Here is a 14253-nt window from a genome sequence, read left to right as displayed (position 1 = left end):
CACCCATAGCAAAAAGGAAGCGTTAGACACCATTTTTGACAGCATTTTAGGTCCTCTAGGTAGGGTGGTCAGAACCTGGCTAACTGGATTGGAATGAGATCTACAAAATGTGGTAGGCATTGTCTCTGCATAGAACGTCACAGACTTCCTCAAGAGATGAATGTGAAGAGATCTTGGGGATTTGCAATCATGAGCCTTGAAGACACCCCTTTCTAAAATCTCCCATAATGCTCCGGGCAGTCCCTACCCTGCTCGGACTCGCAGCAACCCCACGTGTCCCGGAGAAGAGCCGCTCCATAGTGTTGTCAAGGGCTGCTGGGTGGACTTAAATTTCTAACCTTTGGGGCCAGCAGGTGAGAATGTAAACACTTGCACCACTCAGGAACTTCTACCTGGGCATAAGTCCCTTTAAATTAGCCTGATAAACCGAGAGGAAATTGGTCAAGCAAAAGTGCCCCAAGACACCAGTCACCGTGAATCTTTCCAGGTAGCAGAGCATTATCAGTGCCTGATGAGGACCCCGACGTGGGGCCAAATGAATCTGAAGCTCTTTCAAGAATGGTGACTTTCTAAGGGCAAAATTCACTGGAAAGACTTGGCAGTGCCCGGGGCTCTGCACTCAATGCCACCAGTGGCTTCAGTGCTCCAGTGACCTCTGAGTCTGTGGCCAGTTTGCCCAGAAGCACTCGGGCTGGGACTGGTCGTGTCCGAAGGGTAGAAGATGATCGGACATGTGCTGGGAGATAGGTGGGAAAAAAATCCTTTGCAGTGTTGACAGAGGAGCAGCTGTTGCAGCCGTCCGCACAGAGAGGGGCACGGATGCACCATCAGAGTGGGCTCGGTTGGCATGGTCTTTTTAGTGGAAATTTAAGACAAGCTGAGAAGTTGGAGGCCCCTGGAAGTCTTGCTCAGAGAAAAGAAAGACAGAGGGTAGAATTTCCTCTAAGTTCACAGAGCAAGCAAGTGCAGGTCCCTCGTAGGTCTTAAGTGAGGCGTGGGGTTGTGCACTTCACCTCATGGAAATATGGATGACACCAAACCAAACCAACAAACCCAAAAGTCGACTCACTGCCGTCAAGTTTATTCCGGCTCAGCAACAGAGGACAGACTGCCCCTGTGGGTTTCTGAGACTGTAACACTTAACGGGAGTACAAAGCCATGTCTTTCTCCCAGTGGTTCTAAAGCCTCTTAAAAACGGGCTATAGTTTGGTTGTGTCGAAGGTTGAACTGTAACCCCCCAAATGTGTGTTGGAAATGCCACCTGTAGGTGCAAGGCACAGCAATGGGCTGGGATGCAGTCACTGTCCGTGATGCGGCCAAGTGCAGGGTGGCGAATCAAGACCAGTCAGCGTAGGGTTTATCCTAAACCAACTGACTTATAAAAGACACAGAGGCACACATGGGAGGATTGCTAAGGAGTCAAGGAGTCTGGGCCCATCAACAGGAAAGGACCAGCACGGCTGAGGCACTGAGCGGACTTTTAGCCTCCACAACTGTGAAAGGGGAACTTTCTGTTCTTTCAAGTTTCCCGCTTGCCTTCTTTGGGCTACAGCAGCACTCGGTAGCTAAGATCGCCTCCCTCTCCCCTCGGAAGCTCACAGGTCTGAGGCTCTGTGAGCATCATCATGCTCACACCTCTGTGCCCGCGGGGGGAAAATGAGCAGAGTAGGTCACAACAGCCGGCAAACCTCTTTCCGGTCCTGAGAAAACCTAGCCGACGTGACACAAAGCCCACAGCAACATGAGGATTCTCGACCTCTCTGCCCCTTTTACTCTCTTGGGGGATCCCATTATTAGAGCTGGGCACCTGGTACCAGGGCAGATTAGGAAGCTGAAACAAGCTTTGACTCATTTATGTTAGAAAGACAAGGACATTCATTTTACAGAAGAGAGAAAAATACATCCAAGAAGTGAAGGAAGTTGGGGAGTGAAAGAAAGTTTCGGGGCATTGGGGAAAAGGAGAGACTAGAGGCTATGTTGTTGTTGTTATTGTTGTTGTTGTTAGGTGCCATCAAGTTGGTGCCGACTCATAGCGAGCTTATGCACAACAGAACGAAACACTGGCCGGTCCTGCACCATCCTCACCATTGTTTGTAGGAGGCGATAGCTATACCATAATGTATGTGCTACACAGAGGAGGGAAGAGGAATTTCAGATGTCTTGCTCTGTGCAGAGAATGTAACCCCACTGGACTCTTTCTAGAGACTCTAATAAAAGTATAAATTGCTTTATAATCTTTTGGGCTATTGGATGTGTTTTGTTTTGTTTTTGGAATGTGATATCTTGCTGAAATGGGCCACGAGGTACCTTGGCTTCATAAAAGTTCTATTTGGGGGTTTATTGTCTGGGATTTGGAGACTAAGGTGCAGCAATCAACTGCCCCTTGATTTAAATGGTTGTCATGGACTCAAGTGCAGGAAGTAGCTTCGTCATGATGGCTGGACTGGTCGTGCAAAAGAGGACCCCAGCGACGGACACCGGAACCAGAGATTTAGCAGGCCCCGGGCAGGGGAGGATGGCAGAGACATTCAGAGTCACACGCCGTCTTACGGAGAATGTGATGTTGGAGCTGAATGCACCTGGCAGAGAGCTGCATCTCTGCATGATGGGTTATGTCCCCCCGTGGGCTGATGAAGAGAACACATGGAAGGTGGCTCTCAGAATTAGGAGACAGTCAGCAGAGGAGCGAATAGGGCTTATTTTTGCTCACTATTCTCGGTCAGGAGCCCTGGTGGCAAGGTGCTTATGAGATGGTCTGCAATTCAGAAGGTGAGCAGTTGAAAACCACCATCCACTCCTCCTAAAAAAAAAGATGGGGCTTTCTATTCCCAGAAAGAGCTACAGTCTTGGAAACTCATAGGAGTAGTTCTACACTGCCCTTAGGGTTGCTATGAGTCAGCATCGACTCAATGGCAGTGAGGGAGAGGTCTCCCAGATCTCCTTTTGCTCAGGAATGGACCCATTCAACCACCCTAGAGCACTGGCAACCAGAGGTTCCAGCCCTGTAGCCCAGCCAGATGAGGCTCTGGTCTGCCTTCTGCATCTGTACCCCTTATTTTTCAGAGACGAGATTCTTCTCCAAGGAACCCTGTGTACCAGTGGTTATGTATTGGGCTGCTAATCAGAAGGTCAGCAGTTTGAAATCATCAAGCACTCCAGGGGAGAAAGAGGAGGCTTTCTACTTCCATAAAGAGTCACAGTCTTGGAAACCCACCGGGGCCCTTCTTTTCTGTCCGGAAGGGTCACTATGAGTCTGGATTAACTCAATGGCAGGGAGTTTGGTTTGAATTATAGAGAGCCTTCTCCAACTTGCCCGTGTCTAATTTCCCCATGGAAATTCTGAAATGATCTGGTTCTTCTCCCTATATTTCCAAGTCCTGCTACTGGTCCACTCCCCAGTTCCCACCTACCCTTGGCTCTCAAATGTCTGACCTGGAACTTGACTGGATCAGCCATACCCCTTGATCTCTGCACCTGTTTTCCATGTTCTTTCTTGCTTCTCCAAGAATCCCCTCTCCCTCTAGGCTCAGCAACTCCTGTACTAGCAGTAGACTTCATGGCCAGTGCCTCTGGACAGCATAATGTCATCTTGTCATCCTATGCTTGACATATATAGTAGCCTCAACAACAGTGACAAAGGGCCTGTGTGATGGCATCACCCAACTGCCCCTGGGGGAGGCTATGTTGACTGTAGGGTCAAGGAGTGCTAGGACCAGAGGCCTACCATGGAGGCAGGGCCACTCTCTATAGGTAGAAAGCAGGGACCTACCTGAAGGGTGAGGGCGCTGGCAAGATGAACTCCTCCCCTTGAAGTACAGGCCAAGAGATACGAAGTAGCAGATTCAGGCAAAAAGCCTGAAAGTCATGCAGCCTTATTCAGCGATAGCAGAGCTCTCCAAGGCAGGTGACCAGCAGGGCTGAACCGTGTCTTCCCTTAGACCAAGCTGCTGTGGTGTGCTCAGCAGGGGGTGATGTTGGCTCAACTGCAGTCCCGTTTCTGCTTCTGGCTCTTTTCTACCTTTTGTGTTTAGACTTTCTGTAAATACCAGCTGACTTCTTTCTTTCTTGCTTGCTTTTTGATGACTTCTTCCTTTGGGAAAGCAAGGAAAGGCATTTCTGTCCTCTATTTGTTTCAGATTTTATTGGCATATAATTCATGTACCATATAATTCAGTAATTTAAATACAGTTAAAAGAGTTGTGTAATTATCACCCCAATCAGTTTTAGAATATTTTCTTCATTCCTGTATCCATTATTATTAGCTCCCCATTACCTCCTTGCTATAATACTAAAAAACAAAACAAAAAAACACCTCACTACCATCGAGTTGATGTCGACTCTTAGTGACCCTGTAGAGCATGGTAAAACTGCCCTGTGACTTTCTGAGACTGTAACTGTTTACATCTTTCTCCTGAGGAGCGTGGTTGGTGGTTTTGAGCTCTGGATCTTAGGGATTGAAGGCCAACCCGCAACCACGACACCACCAGGGCTCCATAAGCCTAGGGAGTGATTGACCTAGTTACTGTCTCTATGGATCACCTATCCTGGATTTCGTATGAAGGAAATCAAACAAAAGACCCTAACAATGACAACAAAACAAAACACAAAACTCCCTCAATTCAAAAGAAAGCAGAAGATAGTAGAAACTAGAACAAATTAAAGATGCCCCAAAAGGGAAAACAAACGATCATATGCTAAATATTAACCTAACTATATCTGCAGCAGTCCACGTTCCAATGCACTCTGAGAGCAAGGGCATTCACATCCCTAGTCAGCAGTCTGAGGGAGTCAGTGGAGGCTTAATTCTCATGCATTTGGGGCTTTCACTGTCATCAAAGCCCACTGTGTACAGGGTCCTCAGAATTTAAGCGCGAATACAGTGGCCTCCTCTGGTTTTAGATTTTATTGGTTACAATCCTTGGATCACACACCTGTTCTCTTTTGAGTCAGGGTTTTAGGACCAACTTGTGGGGAACATTGTGATGACAGCCATAACCAAAATGGGAGTGCTCACGTTAGTGGAATGAATGAATGGAGGGAGGAAGGAGTAAGCAGTACAGTTAAGTTATTAGCTTTAGGAAATATAAGACTACGAGTCTTTTTGTTGTTATTCATTTATTTGGTTTGGGAAAAGAAGTTTGTAATAAGTACATATTTTTTTCCCAAATCAATTTCTTAGGAGCTAATCCAGACATCATACCATTATATAGTTCAATCATATCAAGCAGTATACTCGCCACCACAATCAGTTTCAAACGTTTTCTTCCTTCTTGAACTCCTTGATATCAGCTCCCCTTTATCCCTCCCACCTCCCCTGCAGTACCCCCAGGAACACTTGTTCTAATTATTGTCTTTATAGATTCACCTATCCTGGGTTTCATAATGTCTACATTTTTATATAAACAATGCTTTAGATTATTTAGACATTCTGTTGCTGGGTATTGAGGGTGTTTCCAATTTATTTCCATTTTTGAGCAGCGAGCCAGGCGAAGCCCACATAGCTCTGTAGTGCCATATTTTTGGTGAGCGCCACTCTTCACTAGTGGAACCTAAGGGACCAAGCGTGCTCTCAGTGAACCACACCCAGGGAGCTCCACTATCACCCAGTCGATTCTGACTTACAGTGACCGTATAGTATAGGACAGAGTAGAGCTGTCCCACGGGGTTTCCAAGGCCATCAATTGTTACCGAAGTATAATGCTGATGCACTTAACTGCCCACCTTGTGCTTAGCAACCTAGTGCTTTAACCCTTGTGCCTTCAGGCTCCTTATCATTGAACTATAACATGTAAACCCTCACTTGTGATTGTCTTGTCCCTGTCCTGAAGGGATACAGTTTGTTCCTCCATTCCAAATTGACTTGTTCTTGTAAACTTCATTTTTGGTTTCTAGTTACTTAACCCCCAAACAAGCAACAACAAAACAAGCACACGCCCTCTATCTGTTCTGACTCACAGAACCCTATAGAACAGGGTGGAAGTGCTGCTGTGGGCTTCCAAGACCTTTCATCTTTCTCTCTCTCCCACGCAGGTTAGCTGTCCAGGGTGAAGCTGCGCACCCCCAGGGCTGCTCCAGGTGACATTGGTTGTTGTTAGGTGTTACTGCATGGCTCTTGACTCATAGTGGTCCCAGATGACACACTAGAACTATTCCATAGGGTTTCTTTAGGCTGTAGTATCTATATCTATATAATCTCTATTTATATCTATCTACAGGCAGTCTGTGAACACAGTCCCCACTACCACACATTATGCAGTCTGGTTTCCCACATTTAGAGAAATGGTAGGTTTCAGCACATCCGGAGTGCAATGGACAAGCCTCGCCCCAGGATGATCATGGTATCTCCCCTGCCAGGTAAGTGGTCACTGTTATCTGACAGAAGCAGACCACCAGGTCTTGCTCCCTCAGAGCAGCTGGGTGGATTTGAAGTGACAACCTTTTGGTTTGAAGCCAAGAGCTTAACTGTTTCAGCACCAGGACCCCTCTGTCATTTACAAGGGTCATTGTTAATTGGTTGAGCACTTGGCTGCAAACTCAGAAGCCAGCAGTTGGAACCCGCCACATGCCCCCCCCCTCACCCCACCCCCCCGGGGACAGCTATGACCGTCGATTCCTGTAAAGCGTGCTAGTCTTAGAAACCGTCCCGGGAAGCCCTGCTTTGTCCTCTCATAAGCCACTGATGACAGGGGTCTGGCTTTGTGTTTGTTATCTCTTAGACTGCTGCTGTTGAGGGGCCTACTGCTTCTCGCTCTGGGGCCGTCTGCAAATATATTAAATCTACTTCTTCCTACGCACTTTCCACTATTCCTCAAACAGGGTAAGGGGTGGGATACTCAGGACATGGGCACTGGGTTAGGCGCAAGGGAAATTATCCTCACACAGATCACCCCCACCCAGCTCCTCCATGCGCTGTCAACAGTTTCACCCCTTTCTCTGTGAGCTGATGCAGTGTTACTCAGGCTTAGATATCATAGTGCAGATTATTCTGTCCAGTTCCCTGAGTGGGAAATTTTTTAAATCTAAGACAGGCATCCTCAAGCTATGGCCCACGGGCCACATGTGGCCCGTTGAGGACATTTATCTGGCCCACAGGGTGTTTTTCACTTCAAATTAAGATATGTGCAGTGTGCATAGGAATTTGTTCATATTTTTTAAACTATAGTCCAGCCCTCCAACGGGTCTGAGGGACAGTGAACTGGCCCCGTTTAAAAGATTTGAGTAAGGCACAGGCTGCCACACTTACTTGGCCTACCACACCTTTTACGAAAGACAAAGCTTACTCAGCCCCCCTGGCAATGAGGACTCTGCACTACAGCCCACGCACGATTCACGCTGCCTTTGCTGCCCCTCTGGATGGTGCTAGTGCCCACCGGGGGGTGGGGGGGAGGGCCGGGGGGGCAGTATCGCCCACTTTGGGAAACACTGGTGAGATCTCTCAATAAGTGGCACAACCAAAACTTGAATTCACGTGTCCCAGCGTAGGCTTAAGGAAGCCTCATGGCATAGTGATTGTGCATTGGGCAGCTAACAACAAGGTCAGCGACTCAAAACTATCAGCTGCTCCGTGGGAGAAAGAAGAGGCTTTCTACTCCTATAAAGAATTACAGTCTCAGACACTATCGCTGAAGACAAAGAGGGTGGCATAAACAAATGTGGTGAAGAAAGCTCATGGAGCCCCGGCTATCAAAAGATATAGCGTCTTGGATCTTAAAGACTTGAAGGTAAACAAGCGGCCATGTAGCTCAGAAGCAACAAAGCCCACATGGAAGAAGCATTCCAGCCCGTGTGATCACGAGGTGTCAAAGGGATGAGGTATCAGGCATCAAAGAACAAAAATTCATATCATTGTGAATGAGGGGGAGTGCAGGGTAGAGATCCAAGGCCCATTTATAGGCCACTGGGCATTCCATTACATAAGAGTCTCAGGGCGGAGCCGAGCCAGTCAGGGTGCAGTGTAGCAACGAGGAAACATACAACTTTCTTCTAGTTCCTAAATGCTCTCCCCCCCTACCCCGCTCCACTATCATGACCCCAATTCTACCTTACAAATCTGGCTAGACCAGAGGATGTACACTGGTACAGATAGGAACTGGGAATCCAGGACAGATAATCCCTTCAGGACCAGTGGTGAGAGTGGTGATACCGGGAGGGAGGAGAGAGTCTGAGGTAGAAAGGGGGGACAAGGATCTACATATAACCTCCTCCCTGGGGGACAGACAACAGAATAGTGGTGAAGGGAGATATGATATGAAAGAATAATTGTAAGATATGAAAGATATGAAAGAATAATTGTAAATTATCAAGAGTTCATGAGGGAGGGGGAGCAGGAAGGGAGGGAGAAAAATGAGGAGCTGATGCCAGGGGCTTACGTGGAGAGCAAATGTTTTCAGAATGATGAGGTTAACGATTGTACAAATGTGCTTTATGCAATTGATGTATGGATTGTGATAAGAGTTATATGAGTCCCCAATAAAATGATTTAAAAAAAAAGAGGTTTTCTACTCCTGTAAAGAATTACAGTCTCAGAAACTCATAGGGGTCCTTCCACCCTGACCTATGGGTTGCAATGAGTAGGAATCAACTAGATGACAGTGATTTTGAGAGGGTTTTTTTTAGCATCCATTCCAGAAGCCCCTGCGGTGCTCTCAGGCAAAGCATTAAACTAATTGCAAGATCCCAGATTCTTGCCATTAGCAAGGGGCCGCTATGAATTGGAATCAAATTGAGAGCAGTGGGTTTGGTTTTAGGGTTTGTTGTTGTTGTTTTAGGCTTTGACGCCTACCTAAGTAGAGGGGCACCGTGGCTAAACAAGTGGTGGCTAAGCAAGACGTCAGAAGGCTCATCTCTTCAACCTACCAGGCCCTCTGACAGAGAACGCTGTACCACTCTACTTCCATGAAGACTAAAATATCCACTGCCTTTGAGCTGATTCTGACACATGGTGACCCTACAGGACAGATAGAACCGTGCCTGTGGGTTTCTAAGACTTTGGAAATCTTGACAGGAGTGGAAAGCGGCATCGTTCTGCAGAATAGTTGGTGGCTCCCAACTGCTGGTCTTCCAAGAAGCAGTCCAATGTGTAAACTACCATGCCACCAGGGCGCTCAGATTGCAGCCTTGAAAACTTCCACTCTGCTGTCCTATTGGGTCCCTGTGAGTCAGGCTTGATTTTGGGGGGTGTGTGGGTGAATCTATCTAGAGTCCTTGAGTGAAGTTGGCATTCGACTAGCCAGGAAGTTGGTATTTCAAACCAAACCAGGACGACAGGTCTGGCAATCTGATTTCCCCAAAGTTCCAGCTTTGAAAACGCTAGGAGAGCAGTTCGCCCTAGCACCCATGGATTTGCCCTGAGTCAGAAAGGACGCCCCAGCAACTAAGAGAGGCACAGCCCCCAATCTGTGCGCGGGGAGGGGGGATGGGGGGAGGGGCAATTGGGCCACAGTGGTTCTTGTTCAAGCATTCACGCAACAAAGCTATCGAGCACTTGTTTCGGTGGTGGGAATTCAGGGTGGGGTGGGAGACAAAAGAGCTACACTCGGCAGCGCTTTCTTTCTCACCAGCCTGGGAAATATTTTAGTGCCCTGGGTAGGAGCCACTGGGGGTCCCATGAAGGGAATCCCTTCCTGGGTCAATTTCGGTGCTTTCTGCAGACAGCGGGCGGATTAACGGCCGCGAGAGGCCCACCCTCCGCAGAGCTCTTCCGCTCGCTCCTCGGCCGCGGCAGTCCCGAGTGCTCCGCTCCAGGCCGACGGGTCCTGCGGGCAGCTGGAGGCCAGAAGGCGGCCAGGCTCGGCGCCATCCCTCGGGGACAGGTATGCGGGCCGCTGAGAAGGCTCCCCGGCGGTGGTGTGCAGCTAATGGCCAGCCTGGGGGCCGGGGCCGGGCGATCCCGTCGGGGCTGGGGGTTGCCGCAGCAAACTGCTCTCTCGCGCTGCCCTCTGGAACAAGGCAGCCGCACGCTCCCCAGCGCGACCGGGGCCACTGCAGCGCCCCGCCTTCCCCCGAGCCCCACCCGGCAGCTCCGACTCCCGAGCCCCACTGCAGCGCTCCGGCCCTCGGCTCCTTTTTCTTCTCCACTTCCTGGTTGCTATGGAGACACACGTCATTTACGTGCCGTGCGTCGCCTTGGAAACAGAGGAGCATCCGCGCCCCGGCGCGCAGGGAGACCCGCCCCTGCCGCTCCAACCGCGCTCCGGGCGCTGCCCTTTCAGGGCTGGGGGAGTCCGCAGGCGGACCCGCAGCTGGCCGAGCCCCGAGCCCCTCGGCGAGCGCCCCAGTGACTCGAGGAGCCGGCGGGCACTGCCCTTCGTGGCGCCCGGAGGGTGGCGCTGACAACGGGCGCAACCCCAGAGACTAGGCAGGACAGGGAGCTTTCGCCCCGGGTCGAGCAGCCCGAGCGACGCCGGCCCCGGGACCCTCGCCGGGTGCTCGCCCTGCTGCCTCTGCCCGGCCTCCCCCGAGCCTGCCCGCACCCTCCGCCCTGGACGCGTGTCCTCCAGTCGGCCGCCTGCCCGCCCCTCTCGAGAGCCTCCTGGTCCCTGGACTCCTCCCCGCCTCCTCCGGGGACCCCCTTCCCCGCCCCTTCCCTACCCTGGAGGCCGGACCCATCCGACCCAGAGCCTCCACCGGCCGCTTCTGCCTTTCAATGGAGGACCGTCTGCTGGAGATCATGACCAAGGACGGAGGCGACCTGCCGGCGCCCCTTGAGGTGTCCACTGTGCCGGCCGTGGGGGACGTGATCTCCGGGGAGTACAACGGCGGCATGAAGGAACTGATGGAGCACCTGAAGGCCCAGCTGCAGGCCCTCTTTGAGGACGTGAGGGCCATGCGGGGCGCCCTGGACGAGCAGGCTTCGCACATCCAGGTGCTCTCGGACGACGTGTGCGCCAACCAGCGGGCCATCGTCTCCATGTGCCAGATTATGACCACGGCGCCCCGCCAGGGTGGCCCGGGCGTGGTCGGTGGCCCTGGCGCCCCCCAAGGGCCGGAGAACCCTTCACCTGGGACCGGGAACAGCAGCTTACTGGGTCACGATCCAGAGGATGAAGAGGAGGACGACGAAGATGTGGACGACGACGACGAAGAAGATGAAGAAGAAGAAGAAGAGGAGGAGGAGGAAGAAGAAGAGGAAGAGGAGGAGGAAGAGGAGGAGGAGAAGGAAGTGTCGGTGCTCGCCACACCCACCAGCCACCGTGAGCACCCAGAGAGCCCCCGTGCTGGTCTCCTTGGCGGGGATGGGCCACTTGTGGAGTCCCTGGATATGCCTGACATTACCCTGCTGCAGCTGGAGGGCGAGCCCTCCCTGTGAGGGGACTCCGTGGGGGCACCTTTCCCAGCTGGCTGCGGCTTTCCCAGTGCATGACGCGAGGGGACTGAACTGCGGCGCGCAGCATGCTTCCCTCGCCGGCCGATGGCCGCTCGCCCGGGTCAGGCAGAGAGAGACTCCCAAGGAATGAACAGTTGGGCAAAGGACACAGGGAGCAGCAAGCTTTCTTTCTGCGCCACCAAGCAAGCGGCAGCGACCGACCGAAAGGTGAGGTTCCGGGAGAGGACGCACCCATCTCTGGACTCCCATCCATCCCCTCCCCTCCCCTTTACCCCATCTCCAGCCAGCAGGAGAACCCCTGACTTGTGTAAATAAAATTTTGGGTTTTTTTTCTTCTATTGTGAAAAAGGACTTATGTAGGACAACGGCAAATAATCTCTAAAGATATACGTAGAAATTTAGGAATTGGGGGTATTCCGTTTGGGCCACGGGACCTATACCCTTCTGCCGAAACCCAAGCTATTCAGCGCTCTGCAGAAGCCTCTCCGCGTCACAGATCTCTGCGGCTGCTAATTGGTAAAGGAAGCGTGAGGAGGGAACCGCAGCCCTAGGAAGCGGGGTGACTGGGGGTTCCGAGGGCCCCTAGGCTGGGAGGAGCTGGCGGTGAAGGTGCATGGAGACCTAATAGCTCAGCCTCTAGGATTTTGCATGCAGAGCCCACCCTGCCTTGCCACTGACTTCATCTGGGAATGCTTTTCTTCGTACTGGGATTTAGAGAACAAAGAGCCTGCTCACAGGCAGAGACTAGGGTGCCCAGCCGCAGCCCAGATGTAGGGGACATTTGGGGGACTCTTGGGAGCTGCAGCCCCAAGCGCGCGTTCTCCTGGCTGCACCTGCTTGACTTGAGTTCCTTGTCCTGCCGGTGTATCCCTGCCCGCTGCCTCTGGTGTTGCCGCCATGAAGTCTTCTGTGTGTGTGCTGTGTGTTCACTTGTGTAGTAGCGTGTGAGCCCTGAGGGCCAGGACTTGTGGCTTTGGTGTTAGTTTCAGGGGGCTTCTGACCCTTTTGTGAGTTCCAAGCTATCATGGCGCTTCCTTCTCCCCGCCACCCCCACCAGGGCATGGAGCATGTGGCTGTCCTGAGGGTCCTGAACTGATGTGCCTCCCTCCCGCCTCTTCAAGTGGTGACTTTGTGTGCCCCCCCTTCCTTTGTGTACCCCTTCTCAATGCTTTCCTTGGTGTTAACCTGAATAAAGAGGCGTCATCTCCCCTCCTTGCTGACTGGTACTAGGGGGATGGCAGGGTGGGGCTTCTGGGCTCACTGCATGGACCAGGGCTTAGTGGGACTGCGGGAACCCTGCCTTCCTTCCCCTCCCCTTGCTTTTAACCCCAAGGAGTTGTCCTACCCTGGTTGGGACAGCCACTGCCAGCTCTGCCTCCTTGCCCTTCAGTCTTGGACCTTGACCTCAGTCTGGACTCGGGAAGAAGCAGGGCACTTGCAGAGACTCCCAAACTAACAAGGCTTGTTAGTAACCAGAATTCCAGCTGGGAAGCACTTGGCCTGTGTGAGATAATTTCTCTAAGTCTGTGGTGACACCTGTCCCAGGGAAGGGTTAGAGACCTTCGTGGCTACAGATAACACTCAGCTGCTAACCAAAGGGTGGAGGTTTGCGTACACTCAGAAGCACCTTGGAAGAAAGGTGATCTATTCTGCAAAGTTAGCCACCGCAAGCCCTATGGCATGTAGTTCTACTCTGATACAGATAGAGTCTCCCGGAGTGGGGAGTTGGCTCCATGGAAACTGATGGATTGATGGGTTTATGTAATGGTTTGGGAGGGCTTGCCCAGGAATTGCTGCCAGGTAGGGACTCGTCACAAAGGAACTGAAAGTAACTGCTTGAGACCTCTGGTGGAGAATGCAGTAAGGTGTTCCCCTGGGGGATCAGACTGACATCAACTCTAGCCTGTTCCCTTGGGCAAATGTGGAGACTTCTCAGAGCTGCCCTGGAATGGAACTTGGAAGCAGAGCAATCTGTGTGTGTGCTTGCGTGTGTGAGAGAGTGCACGCTTAGGCACCAACAAAGAACACTGGGGGCATGAATCCAAATCTGGGTAGAATTTCAGTCCCAACGCCAAATCAACTTCTTGAAGCATAGATTGTGAATGTGTAAAATGAGTGTAAAAATGGCTGGGAGAGGGTTAGCTACCTAAGACTGTTAGGAAGTCTTGTGCACATGCTTGTTTCCTGACAGTTCTCTTGAGGGTGGGTGGGTAGGTGACTGACTCCTTTGGGAAAGCAAAACTGACAAGGGTTCCTTCTGGAAACTTTCATTCTATGTGATTTATATCATCTTTCCATATCTCAAGAACCTTTATCTTTCAGGACAGAACGAAGGATAAGGAGATGGTGAGATTCCTGAGCTAACTTGGACCATAAATGTTCATGGAACAATACGTTTGGGGGTCAACCTTCACACAGAGATGACCAGAGAAACCCTGAGTTCTGCATTGGTTCAGGATTGTGTGCTAGGGACTCCATAACCTACCTGTAACTGGGGAATGCCCCCGAGGCAGGTAGGCAAGTTCCTGCTTCTCTTCCAGTATGTAGCACTAATGACAACATGAACAGCTATCATTGATTAAAGCCCTGTGTGCTAGACAGGGCCCTCAACTCTGATCTCCCAACCAGACTGTGAAGTTGATGCTACTAATATTTGCACCCAACAGTTCAAGAAATAGATTCACTCCAAGGCTTGTTCAAGGTCAGACCGTTGGACTCGGCACAGTATAAACCTAGGCCTGGCTGACTAAAGAGCCCTAGATGTGAACTCCTTTTTGGAAATTTAGGAAATGAAATCCCTCCAATTTAAAGAGTCCCAAAGTCTTATTTTTATGTATTTTATTTTTAAACAGTTTCATTGGCAGGAAATTCACATCATACAATTCATTAGTTCAGCCATATTAAGAAGAGTTGTACAATCATCATCA

The 14253-nt window shown here is 51.0% G+C and overlaps 2 protein-coding genes and 1 pseudogene across 3 annotated transcripts in view; 1 reads left to right on the top strand and 2 right to left on the bottom strand.

Moving 5' to 3' along the window:
- Positions 1 to 11243, bottom strand: part of ASB8 (ankyrin repeat and SOCS box containing 8) — a 31784-nt gene extending 20541 nt beyond the window's left edge. The window contains exons 1-2 of one of the 2 annotated variants that reach the window (XM_075551807.1): positions 11001 to 11243; positions 3770 to 4090 (exon numbers count right to left, since the gene is read on the bottom strand). The gene's annotated coding sequence lies outside the window, so the exon portion shown is untranslated. The remainder of the gene's footprint in view (positions 1 to 3769; positions 4091 to 11000) is intronic. The other variant, XM_075551806.1, reaches the window with a different exon arrangement.
- LOC142451948 (U1 spliceosomal RNA) lies at positions 6212 to 6362 on the bottom strand (annotated as a pseudogene).
- Positions 9582 to 12529, top strand: CCDC184 (coiled-coil domain containing 184). Its single transcript, XM_075551808.1, has one exon. The coding sequence runs from the start codon at positions 10646 to 10648 to the stop codon at positions 11306 to 11308; it is 663 nt and encodes a 220-aa protein (XP_075407923.1). The 5' UTR covers positions 9582 to 10645; the 3' UTR covers positions 11309 to 12529.
- Positions 12530 to 14253: the final 1724 nt, after the last annotated feature.

Source organism: Tenrec ecaudatus, chromosome 6, assembly GCF_050624435.1.
Source record: "Tenrec ecaudatus isolate mTenEca1 chromosome 6, mTenEca1.hap1, whole genome shotgun sequence".
In the NCBI taxonomy this organism is placed as follows: Eukaryota; Metazoa; Chordata; class Mammalia; order Afrosoricida; family Tenrecidae; genus Tenrec; species Tenrec ecaudatus.
The sequence above is the reverse complement of the archived record's forward strand: the minus strand, read 5'-3'. Positions and strand labels throughout refer to the sequence as shown.

What these genes read in the sequence shown, in the direction of transcription:
- CCDC184 (XM_075551808.1), top strand. Translation starts at nt 10,646, where the DNA reads ATGGAGGACCGTCTGCTGGAGATCATGACCAAGGACGGAGGCGACCTG.